General features: G+C 41.5%; 1 protein-coding gene and 1 long non-coding RNA gene across 3 annotated transcripts in view; one reads left to right on the top strand and one right to left on the bottom strand.

Moving 5' to 3' along the window:
• LOC138989418 (uncharacterized) overlaps window positions 1-20,209 on the bottom strand; it is a 187,735-nt gene that overhangs the window by 119,661 nt on the left and 47,865 nt on the right. The gene's annotated exons all lie outside the window — the stretch shown is intronic.
• On the top strand, window positions 5,297-6,995 carry LOC102286301 (brain ribonuclease). Of its 2 annotated transcripts, none has more exons than XM_005900575.3 (2): window positions 5,297-5,422; window positions 6,209-6,995. In XM_005900575.3, the coding sequence occupies exon 2, from the start codon at window positions 6,234-6,236 to the stop codon at window positions 6,735-6,737; it is 504 nt and encodes a 167-aa protein (XP_005900637.1). In that variant the 5' UTR covers window positions 5,297-5,422; window positions 6,209-6,233; the 3' UTR covers window positions 6,738-6,995. The 2 variants fall into 2 exon arrangements, with proteins under 2 accessions (XP_005900637.1, XP_014335203.1); XM_014479717.2 differs by having other exon boundaries at window positions 5,381-5,488.

The raw sequence follows: 20,209 nt of genomic DNA, 5'->3' as shown, positions 1-20,209 counted from the left end.
CATTACCCTGCATGGGCTTTCTGTAGTTTTGGCGAGCAGGGGCTATGCTTCGTTGTAGTGCATGGGCTTCTCATAGCAGTGGTTTCTCTTGTTGCAGAGCACAGGCTCTGGGCACATAGGCATCGATAGTTGTGGTCCATGGCTCAGTTGCTCCACCACATGGGGGATGTTCCCAGACCATGTTCTGTCCACTGGCAGGTGGGTTTTAACCACTAAATCACCAAGGAAGTCTAGCCAGTATTATTTAAACGGGCTTTCTGCGGGAGATCTTAACCCCACCCCATGTGAACAATCACTCACTTACTAAGTACTACCTTAAGTCCTTTGCATCTTACCCTATTTTGTCTTAATAACAAACCTAAGAGGAACATGTTATTATCATCCCCATTTTAGAGGTGAGGAAACTTGCTCAGTGCTAAAACAGAAACATGCTAAACAGAATTTGGACTGAGACCGTGTAAACCTAGAGCATGGAGAGATATTTTGATAATTCTCACTCCAGAAGAATTACAATTGTCCTCTGTTACACGTATATACATATATGGCTGAATCACTTTGCTGTACACCTGAAAATGACACAATAGTGTAACCTGCCTATACATTAAAGGTATTATAAATTAAAATAAAATTGTGTTCCAGCAAACACAGGAATCTTTCTGGGAGGAAATTCTACTGCTAAGAAATATGAGGTTCTCTATTTCTTCTCGGAACATGAGGTCCATATTGCAAAATTCGTGCTTAAGTTGAAGAAAGTAGGGAAAACTACTAGGTCATTCAGCTATGTGAAGTGAAAGTTCCTCAGTCATTTCCCACTCTTTGTGACCCCATGGACTACACAGTCCATGGAATTCTCCAGGCCAGAATACTGGAGTGGGTTGCTATTCCTTTCTCCAGAGGATCTTCCCAACCCAGGGATTGAGCCCAGGTCTCCTGTGTGTCCGGCACTGGCAGGTAGATTCTTTACCAGCTGAACCAGCAGGGAAGCCCAAGAATATGGGAATGGGTAGCCTATTCCCTTCTCCAGCGGATCTTCCCAAACCAAGAATCAAACCAGGGTCTCCTGCATTTTGGGGGATTCTTTACCAGCTGGGCTACCAGGAAATCCCTAAGTCAAATCCCTTATGATTATACAGTGAAGGTGACAAATAGATTCAAAGGATTAGATCTAGTAGACAGACTGCCTGAAGAGCTACGGATGGAGGTTTGTAGCATTGTACAGGAGGTGGTGACCAATACCATCCCAAAGAAAAAGAAAGGCAAGAGGCAAAGTGGTTGAGCAGGCTTTGCAAATGACTGAGGAAAGAAAAAAGTGAAAGGCAAGGGAGAAAAGGAAAGATAAAACAACTGAATGCAGAGTACCAGGGAATAGCAAGGAGAGATAAAAAGGCCTTAAATGAACAGTGCAAAGAAATAGAGGAAAACAATAGAATTGGAAAGATTAGAGATCTCTTTAAGAAAACTGGAGATATCAAGGGAACATTTCATGCATGGATAGGCATGATAGGGGATAGAAACAGTAAGGATCTAACAGAAGCAGAAGAAATTAAGAGGTGGCAGGAATACACAAAAGAACAAACAAAAATGGTCTTATTGACTTGGATAGTCAGATGATGTGGTCACTCACCTAGAGTCAGACATCCTGGAGTGTGACGTTAAGTGGACCTTAGGAAGCATTACAATGAACAAAGCTTGTGGAAGTGATGGAATTCCAGCTGAGCCATTTCAAATCCTAAAAGATGATACTGTTAAAGTGCTGCACTCAATATGCCAGCAAATATGGAAAAGTCAGCAGTGGGCACAGGACTGGAAAACGTCACTTTTCATTCCAATCCCAAAGAAAGGCAATGTTAAAGAATGTTCAAACTACTGTATAATTGCACTCATTTCACATGCTAACAAGGTAATGCTCAAAATCCTTCAAGCTAACCTTCAGTGGTATGTGAACTGAGAACTTCTAGATACACTAGCTGGATTTAGAAAATGTAGAGGAACCAGAGATCAGATTGCCAATATCTGTTGGATCATAGAGAAAGCAAGGGAATTCCAGAAAAAACATCTACTTCTATTTCATCGACTACCCTATAGCCCTTTACTCTGGATCACAGCAACCTGGGGAATATTGTTAAAGAGATGGGAATACCAGACCACCTTACTTGCCTCCTGAGAAACCTGTATGCAGCGCCAGCAGCAACAGTTAGAACTGGACGTGGAACAACAGACTGGTTCAAAATTGGGAAAGGAGTATGTCAAGACTGTTTATTGTCACCCTGCTTATTTAACTTACATGCAGAGTACATCATGCAAAATGTTGGGCTGGATGGAGCTGGAATCAATATTGCTGGGAGAAATATCAACAACCTCAGATGTACAGCTGATACCATTTTAACGGCAGGAAGTGAAGAGGAACTAAAGAGCCTCTTGATGCGGGTGAAAGAGGAAAGTTAAATGGTTGGCTTAAAACTCAGCATTAAAAAAGTGATAATCAAGGCATCTGGTCCCATCATTTTGTGGCAAATAGATGGAGAAACAATGGAAACAGTGGCAGACTTTATTTTCTTGGGCTCCAAAATCACTGCAGACAGTGACTGCAGCCATGAAATTAAGATGCTTGCTGCTTGGAAGGAAAGCTATGACAAACCTACACAGCACGTTAAAAAGCAGAGATATCACTTTGGTGACAAAGGTGTGTGTAGTCAATGCTACAGTTTTTCCAGTAGTCATATATGAAAGTGAGAGTTGGACCATAAAGAAGGCTGAGCACTGAAGAACTGATGCTTTCAAATTGTAGTGCTGGAGAAGCCTCTTGAGAGTCCCTTGGACTACAGGGAGATCAAAATAGTCAATGCTAAAAGAAATCAACTCTGAATATTCATTTGAAGGACTAATGCTCAAGCTGAAAATCCAACACTTTGGCCACCTAATGTGAAGAGCTGACCCATTGAAAAAGAGCCTGAAGCTGGGAAAGATTGAGGGCAGGATGAGAAGGCACTGCAGAGGATGAGATGGTTAGACAGCATCACTTACCCAATGGACATGAATTTTTGAGAACTCCAGGAGATAGTGAAGGACAGAGGAATCTGGTGTGCTGCAGTCCATGGGGTTGCAGAGTCGGACACAACTTAGCGACTGAACAACAACAAATTTCTTCTCTAAAGGGGATTTTGCATTTTGTCCTATCTCAAGTTCCTCTCCTCCACTCTGGCTTATGTAAGGAGGGGTCACTATAGATAAGATCAGCCACATACCCTCCTTCAATAGTCCAGGAGCATAGCAGTGGCCAGAACTGGGTGAGCTCACACAGAGGCTTTCTTTTTCTCTTCTGTGTTCAAGTACTCTTTTCTTTTTCTCCATATCTGTGTACCCTTCCAGCTGGGGGCCACTGGACACCTCTCCTTGCTCTCCCCGCAGAGGTACTGGTGAGAGATGTGGAATTTTGGCCAAATCAATAAGATTGGTACTGTGCAGGGCCCTGTGGGGCTGCTGGCACAAGGCCTTTGCAACCTCCACTGCTTTGATTATAGGAAACAGCCTTCTTTCAACCTCCATGACCTTCCCTGAGTTCCAATGGGCAGATTCAAGCAGTTGTTAATTAGAGAAGGGAGGGGATGAGAGACCAGGGAGACACTAACAGTCAAGAGCAGCCTTGGGGCAAGGTTCTCTTTTCCCATCAATGGATACACACAGCAATATCTTTAAGCTATTCTCCAGATTCTGAAACCCCCTCGAGGTGAGATAAGTTAACAAATGATGGTATATTTGCTGTCCACAAGCATGTAGACCCCAGAGCACTTAGTTGGTCCTGAAGGTTGATGATGTTGACTCCTAATTACCTCACTCATCAACCCATCGGAAGAATGTCCATGAGCTGATCATGACCTCTTTTACTATAAAACATGTCACTATCTTCCCCTAGTTGGTACATTCGGTTTTGAGGGCTTAAACCTGCTATGTCCCTCTTTGCCTGGCAAAACAATAAAGCCATCCTTTTCTACTTCACCCAAACTCTGTCTCTGAGGTTTGATTTGGCACTAATGTACAGAGAAGCTGAGCTTTCCTCATCAGATAAGAATGGACACATACTCTACTTCAACTGTCCAGGTGTGTTGAAGTTGTCAGAACTGGGTGAGGTCATACAGAGGCTTCTTTCTTCTCCATGTTCAGGTGGAATCAAGACTGCCAGGAGAAATATCAGAAAGCAAAGAAGAACTAAAGAGCCTCTTGATGAAGGGGGAAGAGGAGAGTGAAAAAGCTGGCTTAAAATTCAATATTCAACAAACTAAGATCATGGCATCCAGTCCCATCACTTCATGGCAAATAGATGGGGAAAAAGTGGAAACAGTGACAGACTTTATTTTCTTGGGCTCTAAAATCACTGCAGATGGTGACTGCAGCCATGAAATTAAAAGATGCTTGATCCTTGGGAAAAAGCTATGACAAACCTAGACAGCATATTAAAAAGCAGAGATGTTACTTTGCCCACAAAGGTCCATATAGTCAAAGCTATGGTTTTTCCAGTAGTCATGTATGGATGTGAGGGTTGGACCATAAAGAAGGCAGAGTGTCAAAGAATTGATGCTTTTGAACTGTGATTTTGGAGGAGGCTCTTGAGAGTCCCTTGGACTGCAAGGAGATCAAACCAGTCAATCCTAAAGGAAATCAGTCCTGAATGTTCATAGGAAGGACTGATGCTGAAGCTGAAACTCCAATATGTTGGCCACCTGATGTGAAGAGCCGATTCATTGGAAAAGACCCTGAATCTAGGAAAGATTGAAGGCAGGAGGAGAAAGGGACAACAGAGGATGAGATGGTTGGATGGCATCGCCGACTCAACAGACATGAGTTTGAGCAAAACTCTAGGAGATGGTGAAGACAGGAAAACTTGGTATGCTGCAGTCCACGGAGTTGCAAAGAGTTAGACACTACTGAGTGACTGAACAATACACTCTTCTCCAGATCTGGGAACTCTTCCAGCTAAGGGCAGCTGGACACCTCTCCCCACTCCATGCAGCCTTCCACCCCAGAGGTGCTGGTGGGAGATGTGGAATTTTGTCCAAAGCATCTGTTCCCATGATCATATGTTTTGTGTCTTTAGCTAACCTCAAAGTGCTATTTAATGCAGAGCAAGGACTTGATTGGGGTTTGAATATCAGTGCTATAGTGGTTTTCTCTGCTGCTTATATTAATAGAAAGAAAAGTTCTTATTGGCAAAGGCGTACTCTCCCCAGTAGCACCCAAAGAGGGCGCCCTGGGCAATTCTCCACCCATTCCTAACATGACCTTGTTTTCTTATGGACCAAGATGCTCCACCCACCCTGCTGTTCTTGGAAGCCAAGCCCCTCTTCATCTGTATAAGTTCCACATCCCTGGGATAGACTGATTGCAGAAACTGCCTTCTTTCTCAGAGACCAAACTAGAGACCCAGGTAAGCAGCCCAAGAAGTGGTCTCAGGAGCTGCTTCTGCTTGAGGGTTTGAGAAGGGAGAACCAGGGTGAGTGAGACTAGCCTGAGAATTGGGCTGGGCAGACAGGGGCAGGGAGCAGAGCTGGGGTCAGGAATGGAGCACGCAGGCTGCAGAGAGCGCTTGGGGCTGGAGAAAGAGAAGCCTTCAGGTTGGGGGAGGCTCAAGTCTCTCTTAGGAGCCCAGTGGCATCCTTTATGGTGTGTTGTCAGACACAGGACAGGAACTGAGTTTCCCTTGTGCTGTAGGACAACAGGGCTCTGTCAACCGTGATCCTGGATGAATGCTGGTGGTTGTCTCAGGGAAGCCCGCAGTCCGTGGTGTCACAAAGAGTCAGATATGACTGAGCAATTGAACAACAACAATAATCTCAAGGATACAATGTGTCTTACTCAAAATCTGGCTTATTTATTTAATGATTTATTCAAAAGGAATATCTAACTTACCACGTGAATGCTGGGTTTATTTTTCAAATATATTTCATATCAAAAGATTTTCTGTATTCAAAGACAAGACTGCTAGGATTTTAGGTCACTTCTGGGGTCACCACCCAGAGGGGAGGATGACCCCTCTGTAGGGAGTGGGAGTCAAATGTTTGTGGGAAGAGTATATGTGAGTGTCTCCTTACTTAGAAAAACTCTTAGGACAAACATCTTTCTGGTTAACTGTAAGCCAGGGAGGCTACAGGTGGGAGCTGGGGTTCTCTTTTGAGGGCGATGCTTTTCCTTCTCTGCCCTTTTTCCCTGGCAGGTTTCTCCAGGGGAGTGCGGTCATCATGGCTCTGAAGTCCCTGGTCCTGTTGTCACTGCTGGTCCTGGTGCTGCTGCTGGTGCAGGTCCAGCCTTCCCTGGGCAAGGAATCTGCGGCTGCCAAATTCCGGAGGCAGCACATGGACTCTGGCAGCTCCTCCAGCAGCAACCCCAACTACTGCAATCAGATGATGAAGCGCCGGAGGATGACACATGGACGATGCAAGCCAGTGAACACCTTTGTGCACGAGTCCCTGGATGATGTCAAGGCCGTGTGCTCCCAGAAAAACATCACCTGCAAGAATGGGCATCCCAACTGCTACCAGAGCAAATCTACCATGAGCATCACAGACTGCCGCGAGACAGGCAGCTCTAAGTACCCCAACTGTGCCTACAAGACTAGCCAGAAGCAGAAATACATCACTGTGGCTTGTGAGGGAAACCCATACGTGCCAGTCCACTTTGATGGGGCGGTGCTCTTACCTGCCACACCCGTACCCTCACTGCCACCTCCACACAGGCTTCTCTGACTTGAGGGCAATAACTCAAGTTAGGTTTCTTATTCAACACACACACACACACACACACACACACGTATAACCACATGATTCCCTGACCTGAGGGCAATAACTCAAGCAAGTTAGGGCTCCTATCCAACCCACATGTGTGCCCCTGGCCTGAGTCTTGCCCCTGTGTGTTTTGGGGGGTGAGAAGAGGGTTGTGAGATGGGACCCATATTAACCAAATTGCTGCTTCTTTCAATAAAACACTCTTGCAAACCACCTGAATTCCCCATTTGGGTCCTGTTTGTGTGATTGCTCTCTTGCCAGGGGTGAGAAGTGTGAATAAGGTCATTTGTGCTGAGAGGCGAATGGAATCCTTAAATGCCACTTCTTCTAACTTTTGGTTTTCACTGCTCTAAGATAATTCCTCTCCTTGTAGGTTTCTTAATGTCCAATATAGTTTTAAATTGTGGGTGATTTTAGCTAGAAAAGATCTATAGTCTGGGACACTGTTATGCTTGGTGAGCTGACAGAGGGTGAAACTCACATACAAAAATCTCTGACATAGAAGGAAAGACTATACTTCCCAGGGGGAGACCCTGTTCCATCTTGGGATGGGGGGAAGTGAGTGTATGAAATTATGACCCCAAATTTCCATTTTCTTTTTTTTGACAGAGCCACTGCTAAGTCAAAAAGGTGGTCCTCTGTTACTTGCAAAGTTAGAACCCTCCATTTAGGAGCTAGAAAGGACTTCAGAGATCATCTAATAGGGGAAAGATAAGTAGATTTCAGCTTGTGGACCAACTCTAAGTGGAAATGCCTGCCTAGAATGTTGTAGAAAAATGCGTAAACAGTGATGTGATAGAGCAGTGGTCTCTACCGAAGGCTCGAGGGAGGTGAGGGTATATGTGCCACCCGTTGGCCATCCCTGACTGAATGAAACCCCTACCTTTTATAGGAGGACACCCTGAGTCTTAGAGAGGTTAAGGGATCTTAACCTACTAGTGGCTACTAGTTAGTGTCCGACTGAGACCAGACCCTGGGTGTCCTGACCTCCCTGTCATTGCTCTTTCTGCTACTGGAGTCTCCTCAAGGAGGAAATCCCCTAGTCCCCCTCCTTCACTGAGAACTGTGGGGGCATGGCTTTCTCTGCCTGAGCTTCTGGTGGCTCCCACAAGTTGCCAGTGCATTTGGCGATGAGACTGCTTCTGACTACCCTTGCTTACATCACTGAAAAGACTAGATTTGGCTTCTGTCAGCGTATAAGCATTTCATATGATCCTCTGTGTACACTTGTATCTGGCTCTAGACAAGGTCATAGAACTAGAGAAAGATCCTACTTCCAACCAGTTTGACCAGTTCTGTCTTTGTGTGTTGTTGTTTAGTCGCTAAATTGTGTCTGACTCTTTGTGTCCCCATGGACTGTAACCCACCAAGCTTTTCTGCCGTGGGATTTCCCAGTCAAGAATACTTGAGTGGGTCGCCATTTCCTTTTCCATGGAAATCTTCCAGTTCCAGAGATTGAACCTGTGTCTCCTGCATTACAGGCCGACTCTACTGCTGAGCCACCCTAGGAAGCCTGTCATTGCATTACTACCGAACATGCACACACATACACACACACACATGTACTCCTGCAATTCCTTCAGTTAGCCAAAATAATGGGAGATACTTTAAAAAATCAGCTTTCCTTATTACGTTTCTTTACAAGCTGCTGTCTGTGAAATCCCCCAAACCACAGGCAGTTACCACATAACAGTTGTCATAAGAGCAGGGAACAAGTTAACTTTGTACATTGTATCCTCACTTAAGAAAAGTTGTCAAACTGCATTTAAAGACCTAAATATAAGGATGCCTAACACTATTGCATAGGTCCTTGGGAGCTCTGATGAAATGTCTCTTTATAATCGCTGTTATAGGCTGAATTGTGTTCCCCCCAGATTTATATGTTCAAGCCCTGACTTGTCAGAAATGTCTGACTCTGACTCTTTGCGACCCCATGTTGTGTCTGACTCTTTGTGACCCCATGGGCTGTATCCACCAGGCTCTTCTGTCCATGGGATTCTCCAGGCAAGAATACCGAAGTCAGTGGACCCTAATCCAATGTGACTGGTGTCCTTATAAAAAGAGGAAATTTGAACCCAGAGAGACTACACCAGGTGCCAGACTGCTGTGGCAAGTCATTGTCCCAGTCGGAAAGACAGGAAGTTGAGAGCTGGCTAGAAAGTGAGCTATTTGAGGATGTCTTTTTCAGGAAGCTAAAAAAACTTTTCTTTAAGCTTGTAATCATCCAAAGAGGATATGGACCTATTTTATGATGTATTAGGAATTTTTAGAGCCCCTTTTATATGTGTGTTTATATAAACCACACTGAGAGCTAAGACTAATCACTCTTTGTTAAATATTTCAGTTTTCTTGGTTGTTTTTTCCACTCAAAGATACTAGTGACCAGGTTTTTTTTCACTTTTCTATAGCTGGTGATTTGCAAGGTGCCAAAATAGAGTTTGGTAGATTCTATAAATGAATGTGAGTAAATATAATATCTTATCTTAGTAAATGAGGTGTTGTTTATTTGCAAAGGTAAGTAATTTGCACAGGTAGTAAATGACTGTACTGAAATTGTTTTTCTTTAATTTTTATTTTGAAATAATTTTAGAGGTACTGAACAGTTGCAAAAATGATACAAAGAATTCCTGTATATCATTTGTCTATATTCTCTAAACTATAATTTTTTTCCTATTTGTTTTATTAGTCATATATTTATATACAGCTATATAATTTTTTTTTCTGAATGTTTGAGAGTATATGATAGGCATGTTGCCCCTTTCCTAAGTACTTCACTATACACTTCCTAAAAATAAGATCATTCTTTTTACAAGGGATTAAGAAGTATACTTATCAAAATCAGGAAATTTGAATTGAAACTCTACTATTATCTAATACTCAGACTATTCAAATTTCATCAATTGCCACACTAGCATATTCTACAACAAAGGAAAAAAGTTTTTTTCTTTCAGGATCCCATCTAGGCTCATACCATGGATCTAGTCAGGTCTGTGTAGTCTCTTTTAATACGTATTTCCTTTAATTCAGTCTTTGCCTTTCATGATTGTGATGTTTTGAGGCATATGTGCTGACTACTTTACAAAACATCTTTAAGTTTGGACTTGTCTAATTTTTTCCTTCATGATTAGATTTTGGTTATGCTTTCAGTGTTTTTTTGTTTTTTGTTTTTTTGGAAATCCACTTGTGTCAGGCCTTGTACTAGAATGTGAGGATCTAAAGATGCAAGCAACATCTTTTTTGGCCTTCATGACAATGTTGCGCTATTTCATACCCCTCAGATTGGCAGAAATGCAAGAGCATGATACTCTCATGTTTTGCCAAAGACAGGACATTGGGACATCAAAACACACATACCATAGTTTCTGGTGAGAGAGTCAAATTATACAATCAATGTTTCAGTTACATCTGTGTAACAAATTACCCCCAAACTTGGTGGCACAAGACAATCATTTCTTATGCTCCCAGTGATCCAAGAGTTCAGATACAGAGCGGGCAGCTTGTCTCTGTTCCAGTGTCTGAGGCTGCAGCTGGAAGACTCTGAGGTTCAGAGCTGGAATCATCTGAAGGCTCATTCACCCACATGTGTTTGAATGGGTCATGTTGCCTGATGCCTTAGCTGGACCTGCTGGCTAGAACACTTATACGAGGCCTCCATATGGTATCATCTTACTCACAACCTAATGATTGGGTCCAAGTGTGGGTGTCCCACAATACAGAGGGAAAACCAGGCAGAAGTTGTCTCATCATGTCTATCATATACTCTCAAACATTCAGAAAAAAACTATATAGCTATCTGTAAATATATGACTAATAAAACAAATAGGAAAAAATTATAGTTTAGAGAATATAGACAAATGATATACAGGAATTCTTTGTATCATTTTTAAACTGTTCAGTACCTCTAAAATTATTTCAAAATAAAAATTAAAGAAAAACAATCTCAGTACAGTCATTTACTACCTGTGCAAATTACTTACCTTTGCAAATAAACAACACCTCATTTACTAAGATATTTATTTTATCCATGACATTGCCTTTTATTTATTTATTTTTCAACATTTTATTTTGTATTGGGGTATAGCTGATAAACAACGTTGTGATATTTCAGGCGAAGGGACTCAGCCATACATATACACATATGCATTCTACCCCAACACTTACCATCCAGGCTGCCACATAACATTGAGCAGGGTTCCATGTGCTATACAGTAGGTCCTTGTTGGTTATTCATTTTAAATATAGCAGTGTGTTCATAACCTGTCCAAACTTCCTAAATATCCTTTCCCCTCAGCAAACATAAGTTCATTCTCTAAGTCTGTGAGTCTCTTTTTGTTTTGTAAGTAAATTCATTTGTATCATTTCTTTTTAGATCTCACATATAAGGGATGTCATATAATATTTTTCTTTCTCTGTCTGACTTCACTCAGTATGACAGTCTCTAGGTCCATCCATGTTGCTGCAAATGGCATTATTTCATTATTTTTTTAATGACTAATATTCCATTGTATATATGTATGTACCACATCTTCTTTATCCATTAGTCATCGATGAGTATTTATTAATAAGTTGCTTCCATGTCTTGGTTATTGCAAACAGTGCTGAAATGAACATTGGGGTGCATGTATACTTATGGATCAATTTTTTCTCTGAATAAATGCTCCACAGTGGAATTGCAGGATCACATGGTAGCTCTATTTTTAGTTTTATTTATTTATTTTTGACTTCACTGTGTCTTTGCTGCTGCGTGTGAGCTTTCTCTAGTTGTGGGAAGTGGGGGCTACTTCTAGTGGTGTGAGAGCTTCTCACTGCAGTTGCTGCTCTTGTTGCAGAGCATGGGCTCTAGGGCCGCCAGTTTCAGTAGCAGCTGCTGGTGGGCTCAGTATTTGTGGCCCAGTGGCTTAGTTGCCCCAAAGCATGTGGAATCTTGCTGAACGAGGGATGGAGCCCATGTCCCCTGCATTGGCTGGTGGATTCTCAACCACTGGACCATCAAGGAAGCCCATGGCCTGGCTTTGGAAGTCATACAGAATTATTTTCACCTGATTCTATTCACTAGAAGGGGTTTTCTAAGACTAACCCATACTCAAGGAAAGGGAAGATTTTGATAGAGAAGAGTCAATATGTAGAATGGGATATGTTGATATGGACATCTTTGAAAAATACAATCTGTTACAATCAAGTTGTGCTCAAAGAAGAACAAAGAACAAAATGGCAACCCACTCCAGTGTTCTTGCCTGGAGAATCCCATGGACAGAGGAGCTGGTGGCCTTCAGTCTGTGGGGTTGCAAAGAGTTGGATACAACTTAGAGACTAAACAACAACATCAGAGGATTAAGTAGCAACCCACTACAGTTGCTGACTGACAGGGCACCCTGTGGGGAACTGAGGATGATAAACAAGATAAGGCACTCTGTGATCTGAATAAACAGCCCTTTGGATGGTTACATGTGTATCTCAGGAATAATTTCAATGACTCCAGATTCTTGCAGTTTTCCATACATAAAAATCACTAACTTGAGATGTCTGTTCTTTGTGATTAGCCATAATTTTTTTTAACCAAGATGTATGCTTGACTGTCTGTATTCCCTAGCTATAAAAATCATGTATAAATTGGCTCCTCCCCTACCTCTTTGGAGCAGTTACTCAGAGCTAACTGAGTAGCTGTCTCCCAGGCTCTAGTACTCAGTAAAGTCATGAATACAACTTTAACTCACAATTCTTATGCTGCTTTTTTTTTTTTTTTCAGTTGACAAGTTTGGAGAAAATATGGCAAAATTTAGTAAAAGTAATAGATCTTGATAAAAATTTTCCCACATGTGTGCATAGAGATGTACAAAGATATCATTGCAACACTGCTTGTTAGAGTGGAAATTTGGGAACGTTCCTAATATCCATGAACAAACTATTGATAAATAAATAATGGTTTGTTAATACAAAGAAACAATACATCAGGAAAAATAAAAGAACAAGAAAGATACATTTTTATATATATGAATGATGAGTTCCAAGTTTCTTTCTGAGGTTTAGTTTTATTGTTTCTGTGGAGCTGAAGGCCTGACACTCAAAATGGCCTCCAACCCTTAGCCCTTTGGTCAATTTGGGCATGTTATACTGTTTCTTCTTTGTCCAATTGCTAGATCAGACTGTTTCTTGTGACTTCTTTCCTCTTCACATCAGTCATAAGGACCTCTATACATTTCCTGAACAATTCATAAGCGTCTGTGTCTTCAGAAGGGAAAATAATCCAAAATTTGAAAATGGACAAAAGAGATTTCTGTTCAGTTCGGTCGCTGAGTCATGTCCGACTCTTTGAGACCCCATGAACTGCAGCACGCTGGTCTCCCTATCCATCACCAACTGCCAGAGTCCACCCAAACCCATGTCCATTGAGTTGGTGATGCCATCCAATCATCTCATCCTCTGTCATCCCTTTCTCCTCCTGCCCTCTATCTTTCCCAGCATCAGGGTCCTTTCAAATGAGTCAGCTCTTTGCATCATGTGGCCAAAGTATTGGAGTTTCAGCTTCAATATCAGTCCTTTCAATGAACACCCAGAACTGATCTTCTTTACGATGGACTGGTTGGATCTCCTTGCAGCCCAAGGGACTCTCAAGAATCTTCTCCAACACCACAGTTCAAAACCGTCAATTCTTCAGCACTCAGCTTTCTTATAGTCCAACTTTCACATCCATACATGACCACTGAAAAAAACCATAGCCTTGACTAGATGGACCTTTGTTGACAAAGTAATGTCTCTGCTTTTCAATATGCTGTCTAGGTTGGTCATAATTTTCCTTCCAAGGAGTAAGTGTCTTTTAAGTTCATGGCTGCAATCACCATCTGCAGTGATTTTGGAGTCCAGAAAAATAAAGTCAGCCACTGTTTCCCCATCTATTTGCCATGAAGTGATGGGACTGGATGCCATGATCTTAGTTGTCTGAATGTTGAGCTTTCAGCCAACTTTTTCACTCTCCTCTTTCACTTTCATCAAGGGCTCTTTAGTTGGTTTTCACTTTCTGCCAAAGGGTGATGTCATCCGCATATCTGAGAGTCTTTTCATTTAGTACCAGGATTTGTCTAGCAGACCGACTGGGGATGCTGTTCATAGTGCCTGTACCCTATGAAGGTGTATACATTTGACTTGCAGAGTAGAAATGTGCTTCTGTAAAACTAATAACATGCATATCTTTCCTGTTCATAGTGATGCAAATGAATTTTGTGCAGCAGAGAATATACATTTCTGTAAACCAAAATCACATTTGAACTGTTTTTAGCATGTTACTAATATCCTCATTAGGAGAAACATTTCCTCATCCTCAAGATGAGCTGAATAAAATGGGATTATTTATGAGTTTATTACATGGGTTTTTAAAAAAAGTTTTATGATAACCACAGTTTTAACTTTAAAAAATAGCATTCACACTTTTACAAGCATTATTTCTTTTGCCTGGATTTTCCTTTCCAACCTAGTCTGCTTGGTTGCTTACCCATCTTTCTAGACTGTGCTCAAATATCTTCTCTGAACTTTCCTCTCTGCAGGCACAGAACTCTTCCAGCCCTAATTTGTTCAGATCCTATTAGCACTCACTGGATTCTAATTGTTAAATTATATTGTAGTTATATCAAAGTATAATTGAAGGATAAATTCAGCTAGAAAACATCAGATCTGCTGCCTCGCTCTTCTGCTCTTTGCTCTAGCTCTTCAAAGCAGGATGGTTTTTACTAACCACACATTTACTTAATAGCTTTCTCTCTTTACTTCTAATTGAGTTAGAATTTCTCTATGAAGTAAATTGACTTCCAGATACTCCTAAGAATGCACACTTCACATATCTGGAATGGAACTTTAGAAGCTTTGATGGCTGTCATAATGTGATAAACCATGATTCTTCAATATTTGTTGGAACGATTTAAGGAGTATAAAATGCAGTAAGTTCACAAAAATGAGAAGAGATAGAAATTTTCTCAGAATACAGAACAAAGGGCAAAGATGGCACAGCAAACCATCTCTCCCTTTTCTCACCATCCTCTCTATGAGCTACTGCTGATGTGAACTAGAGTGCTGTCTTGGAGCAGAAATAAACTTTGTATGGGAGTATTTATGGAGTTATTATAAATTCGTTGTGTGTAATATCTTATGAAAATATCTATCTTTGAATAATATCCTTGTTCTATATAATGCTGACTCCTAAAATATGGCCTATACAATGTGTATGTGTGTTAGTTGCTGAGTTGCGTCCAACTCTTTGTGACTATAGTCCCCATGGACTATAGCCTGCCAGGCTCCTCTGTCCATGGAATTCTCCAGGTAAGAACACTGGAGTGGGTTGCCATTCCATTCTCCAGGGAATCTTCTCTACCCAGGGACCAAACCTGAGTCTCATTATGTTTCTTGCAAGGGCAGGTGGATTCTTTATTGCTAGTGCTACCAAGGAAGCCCTAGGGCTATAGGGGTAATAAAATCTGGATAACAAAATCTGAAATTTTGTCAGAGTATCTCTAAATTCAATATAAATTACTTTGGAATCACCAATTCCAGCTGGTAGAATGAGTTTTGATTTTCATCATAGGGGACTGGAATGCAAAAGTAGTAAGTAAAGAGATACCTGGAGTAACATGTAAGTTTGGCCTTAGAGTACAAAATGAAGCAGGGCAAAGGCTAACAGAGTTTTGCCAAGAGAATGTACTGGTCAGAGCAAACACCCTCTTCTAACAACCCAAGAGACAACTCTACATATGGACATCACCAGGTGGTCAATACTGAAATCAGATTGATTACACTATTTATAGCCAAAGATGGAGAAGCTCTATACAGTTTGCAAAAACAAGACTGATGGTGGCTCAGATCATCAGCTCCTTATTGCAAACTTCATGCTCAAATTGAAGAAAGTAGAGAAAACCACTATGTCATTCATGTATGACCTAAATCAAATCCCTTATGATTATACAATGGATGTGATGAGGAGATTCAAGGGACTAGATTTGGTAGAGAGTGCCTGAAGAACTATGCATGGAGGTTCATACCATTGTACATCAGATGGTGGCTAAAATCATCCTCAAGGAAAAAATAATGCAAAAAGGTTGTCTGAGGAGGCCTTATAAATAGCTGAGAAAAGAAGAGAAGCAAAAGGCAAAGGAGAAAGGGGAAGATATACCTAACTGAATGCAGAGTTCCAGAGAATAGCAAGTAGAGATAAGAAAGCCTTCTTAGGTGAACAATGCAAAGAAATAGAGGAAACAATAAAATGGGAAAGACTAGAGATCTCTTCAAGAAAATGAGAGATATCAAGGGAATATTTCATGCAAGGATGGGCACAATAAAGGACAGAAATGACAGTTCAGTTCAGTTCAGTCGCTCAGTCATGTCCGACTCTTTGTGACCCCATGAACCACAGCATGCCAGGCCTCCCTGTCCATCACCAACACCCAGAATCCACCCAAACCCATATCCATTGAGTCGGTGATGCCATCCAACCATTTCATCCTCTGTTGTCTCCTTCTCCTCCTGCCCTCAATCTTTCCCAGCATCAGGGTCTTTTCCAATGAGTCAGCTCTTCGCATCAGATGACCAAAGTATTGGAGTTTCAGCTTCAACACCAGTCCTTCCAATGAACACCCAGGACTGATCTCCTTTAGAATGGACTGGTTGGATCTCTTTGCAGCCCGAGGGACTCTCAAGAGTCTTCTCCAACAACACAGTTCAAAAGCATCAATTCTTCTTTATAGTCCAACTCTCACATCCATACATGACCACTGGAAAAATCATAGCCTTGACTAGATGGACCTTTGTTGACAAAGTAATGTCTCTGCTTTTCAATATGTTGTCTAGGTTGATCATAACTTTCCTTCCAAGGAGTAAGCGTCTTTTAATTTCATGGCTGCAATCACCATCTGCGGTGATTTTGGAGTCCAGAAGAATAAAGTCAGCCACTGTTTCCCCATCTATTTGCCATGAAGTGATGGGACTGGATGCCATGATCTTAATTTTCTGAATGTTGAGCTTTAAGCCAACCTTTTCACTTTCCTCTTTCACTTTCATCAAGAGGCTCTTTAGTTCTTCTTCACTTTCTGCCATAAGGGTGGTGTCATCTGCATATCGAGGTTATTGATATTTCTCCCAGCAATCTTGATTCCAGCTTGTGCTTCCTCCAGCCCAGCATTGCTCATGATGTACTCTGCATATAAGTTAAATAATGAACTAATAATAATTAGCAATAATTGCCAGAAGTAATAATTGCTGGAAATAATAATTGCCAGAAATAGCAAGGACCTAGCAAAAGCAGAAGATATTAATAAGAGGTGGCAAGAATACACAGAAGAACTATACAAAAAATGTCTTAATGACCCAGATAACCGTGATGGTGTGGTCACTCATTTAGAGCCAGACATCCTGAAGTGTGAAGTCAAGTGGATCCTAGAAAGCATTACTATGAACAAAGCTAGTGGAGGTGATGGAATTCCAGGTGAGCTATTTCAAATTCTAAAAGATGATGCTGTGAAAGTGCTGTGCTCAATATACCAGCAGTGGCCACAGGACTGGAAAAAGTCAGTTTTCATTCCAATTCCAAAGAATGCTAAAATTACCGTACAATTGCACTCATTTCACATGCTGGCAAGATTATACTTAAAATTCTTCAAGCTAGGCTTCAGCAGTACATGAACTATGAACTTCCAGATGTACAAGATCAAATTGCCAACATCCGTCGGATCATAGACAAAGCAAGGGAATTTTTAAAAAATCTACTTCTGCTTCACTGACTATGCTAAAGCCTTTGACTTGCTAATCACAACACACTGGAATATTGTTAAAGAGATGAGAATACCAGACCATCTTACCTGTCCTGAGAAACCTGTATGCAGGTCAAGAAACAACAGTTAGAACTGGACATGGAACAATGGACTGTTTAAAACTGGGAAAGGATTATGTCAAAGCAGTATATTGTTCCTTGCTTGTTTAACTTCTATGAAGAGTACATCAGGCGAAATGCCCAGCTGGATGACTCACAAGCAGGGAATCAATATTGCTGGGACAAATATCAACAACCTCAGATATGCAAATGATACCACTTTAATGGCAGAAAGTGAAGAGCAACTAAAGAGCCTCTTGATGAAGGTGAAAGAGGAGAGTGAAAAAGCTGGCTTAAAACTTAACATTCAGTGATCACGTGTTTGGCACTCCGGCAGAAGTTCTGACAGCTGCTTTGGGATGCGGAACTTGCTGAGCATTGCTGGAGAAAACAGATGGATCTTATCGCAGCTTTGGAGGCAGAAGTTGTAGGTTTGCTAAACTCAACATTCACGTGATTGGCAAATCTGGAAGTCATTTCCCAGTCAGAGCCAAGTTCAAGGTGGCAGAAGAAACAGTGTGGGTAACCAGAAATCTATAAAGAAAAACAAAGAATCTAGAGTTCAGGTTCTTTGGGGGAAAAGTGGAAGAAGAGCCTCAATAATTAACAAAAGACGCCTGTCAGTCTTTAAGAGGGTCCTATGCTTTGCAGAGGATTGGCTTTGGCAGAAATCACACTACATGTGTCTCAGGCCATTTGACATAACACTATCTCTTTATAGAAGACTGGTATCCTAGCAATAAAACCTATGATCTGAGAAATGGGGTTTACTTTGCCCGCTCAGGTCAGAGTGCTACGTAAATGCAGCACAAATATTAAGAAGTAGAGATTGTAGATTGGTAGACAAAAAATAAAAGAGATCAGCACTTAGTACCTAATTAAACAGCCAGCCAAAGACAGCCAGAAAAAAAAAAAAACACACCACAACAGTAAAAAAATGAAGATCATAGCATCTGATCCCATCACTTCATGGCAAATAGAAAGGGAGAAAATGGAAACAGTGACAGATTTCATTTTCTTGGGCTCCCAAATCACTGTGGATGGTGTGTGCAGCCACAAAATTAAAAGACGCTTGCTCCTTAGGAAAAAAGCTATGACAAACCTAAACAGCATACTAGAAAGCAGAGACATCATCTTGCTAACAAAAGTCCAGTAGTCATGTATGGATGTGTGAGTTGGACCACAGAGAAAGCTGAGTGCTAAAGAATTGATGCTTTCAAATTGTGGTGTTGGGGAAGACTCTTGAGAGTCCCTTGGACTGCAAGGAGATCAAACCAGTCAATCGTAAAGGAAACCAACCCTAAATATTCATTGGAAGGACTGATGCTGAAGCTGAAACTCCAATACTTTGGCCACTGTGAAGAGCTGACTCATTGGAAAAGACCCTGATGCTGGGAAACATTGAAGACAGGAGGAGAAGTGGAAGACAGAGGATGAAATGGATGGCATCACAGACTGAATGGACATGAGTTTGAGCAAACTCGGGGAGATAGTGAAGGATGGGGAAACCTGGCGTGCTGCAGTTCCTCAGGTTGCAAAGAATTGGACAGGACTTAGAGAGTGAACAACAGCAACAATGGTATTTTTGATAGTTATGTACATATGTGTGGTATTTGTACCACAACCACTAGACCGATGACTGTAAACTTCTCTGAGAATTTGATGAAAGCCATTTGACTTGCTGTCCCCATATGGAAACATATCAAGACTTTATAATTTCAGTGGGCTTATAGACTTCTTGAAGTCCTCAGGTTAGAAGAAACTGTTTTAGGGAACATGACTTCCTGCAGGAGACTGGCTTTTTCATTCTTCAATCATGATTGCTTAGCACAGCATTTATCACATAGTAGACATTCTATAAAGCTGTTGGATAAGTGAAAGCATGAATGAGTGAGTGAAGATGAGAAACATTTAAACTATGCAAAGTAGCATATGTGAAAGTGTAGGTGGCAACTCTTTGGGATGCCATGGACTGTATAGCCTGCCGGGTTCCTCTATCCATGGAATTCTACAGGCAAGAATACTGAAGTGGGTAGCCATTCCCTTCTCCAGGGGATCTTCCCTACCCAAGGACTGACCATGGGTCTCCGGCATTGCAGGCAGATTCTTTATCATCTGAACCACTAGGGAAACTCACAAGGTAACATACGCTAAGTCCCAAGTGTATGTACAAATGAGTTAGGAGGAAGGGATCATCATGAATAGAAGGCTAGCAGCTTCTCAGTGGCCATGGGACTGAACTGGGATGTAAACAAAGGGCAGATAGTCACCAAGTGGCAATAAGTAAGAAAGAAGTTTCAGTGACTGAAATGTGTACGACATATTCCTGGAACTGTAAGTGACTATTATTAAGAGAACAAGTAAAGTGAAATTTTAGGAGATGAGCCTAGCGAGGTGGGGAGGGTAGATTATGAAGATAGTGGGCTTGAAACTGAGCAGAATCCTACAGGACCCTCCAGGTACAAAAGTCTTTCCGTTTCTTGTTTGTAGGTCTTCCCCTTTTCCAAAGAGCTGATGCAGACAGTTAGTAATTAGAGAAGTAGGGAAATGCAGAAATGAAGGAAAAGTGGTCAGGAAACAAAAATAG

Source organism: Bos mutus, chromosome 10, assembly GCF_027580195.1.
Source record: "Bos mutus isolate GX-2022 chromosome 10, NWIPB_WYAK_1.1, whole genome shotgun sequence".
Taxonomy (NCBI): domain Eukaryota; kingdom Metazoa; phylum Chordata; class Mammalia; order Artiodactyla; family Bovidae; genus Bos; species Bos mutus.
Note: the sequence above shows the minus strand (reverse complement) of the source record. Positions and strands in the feature narration are given on the sequence as shown.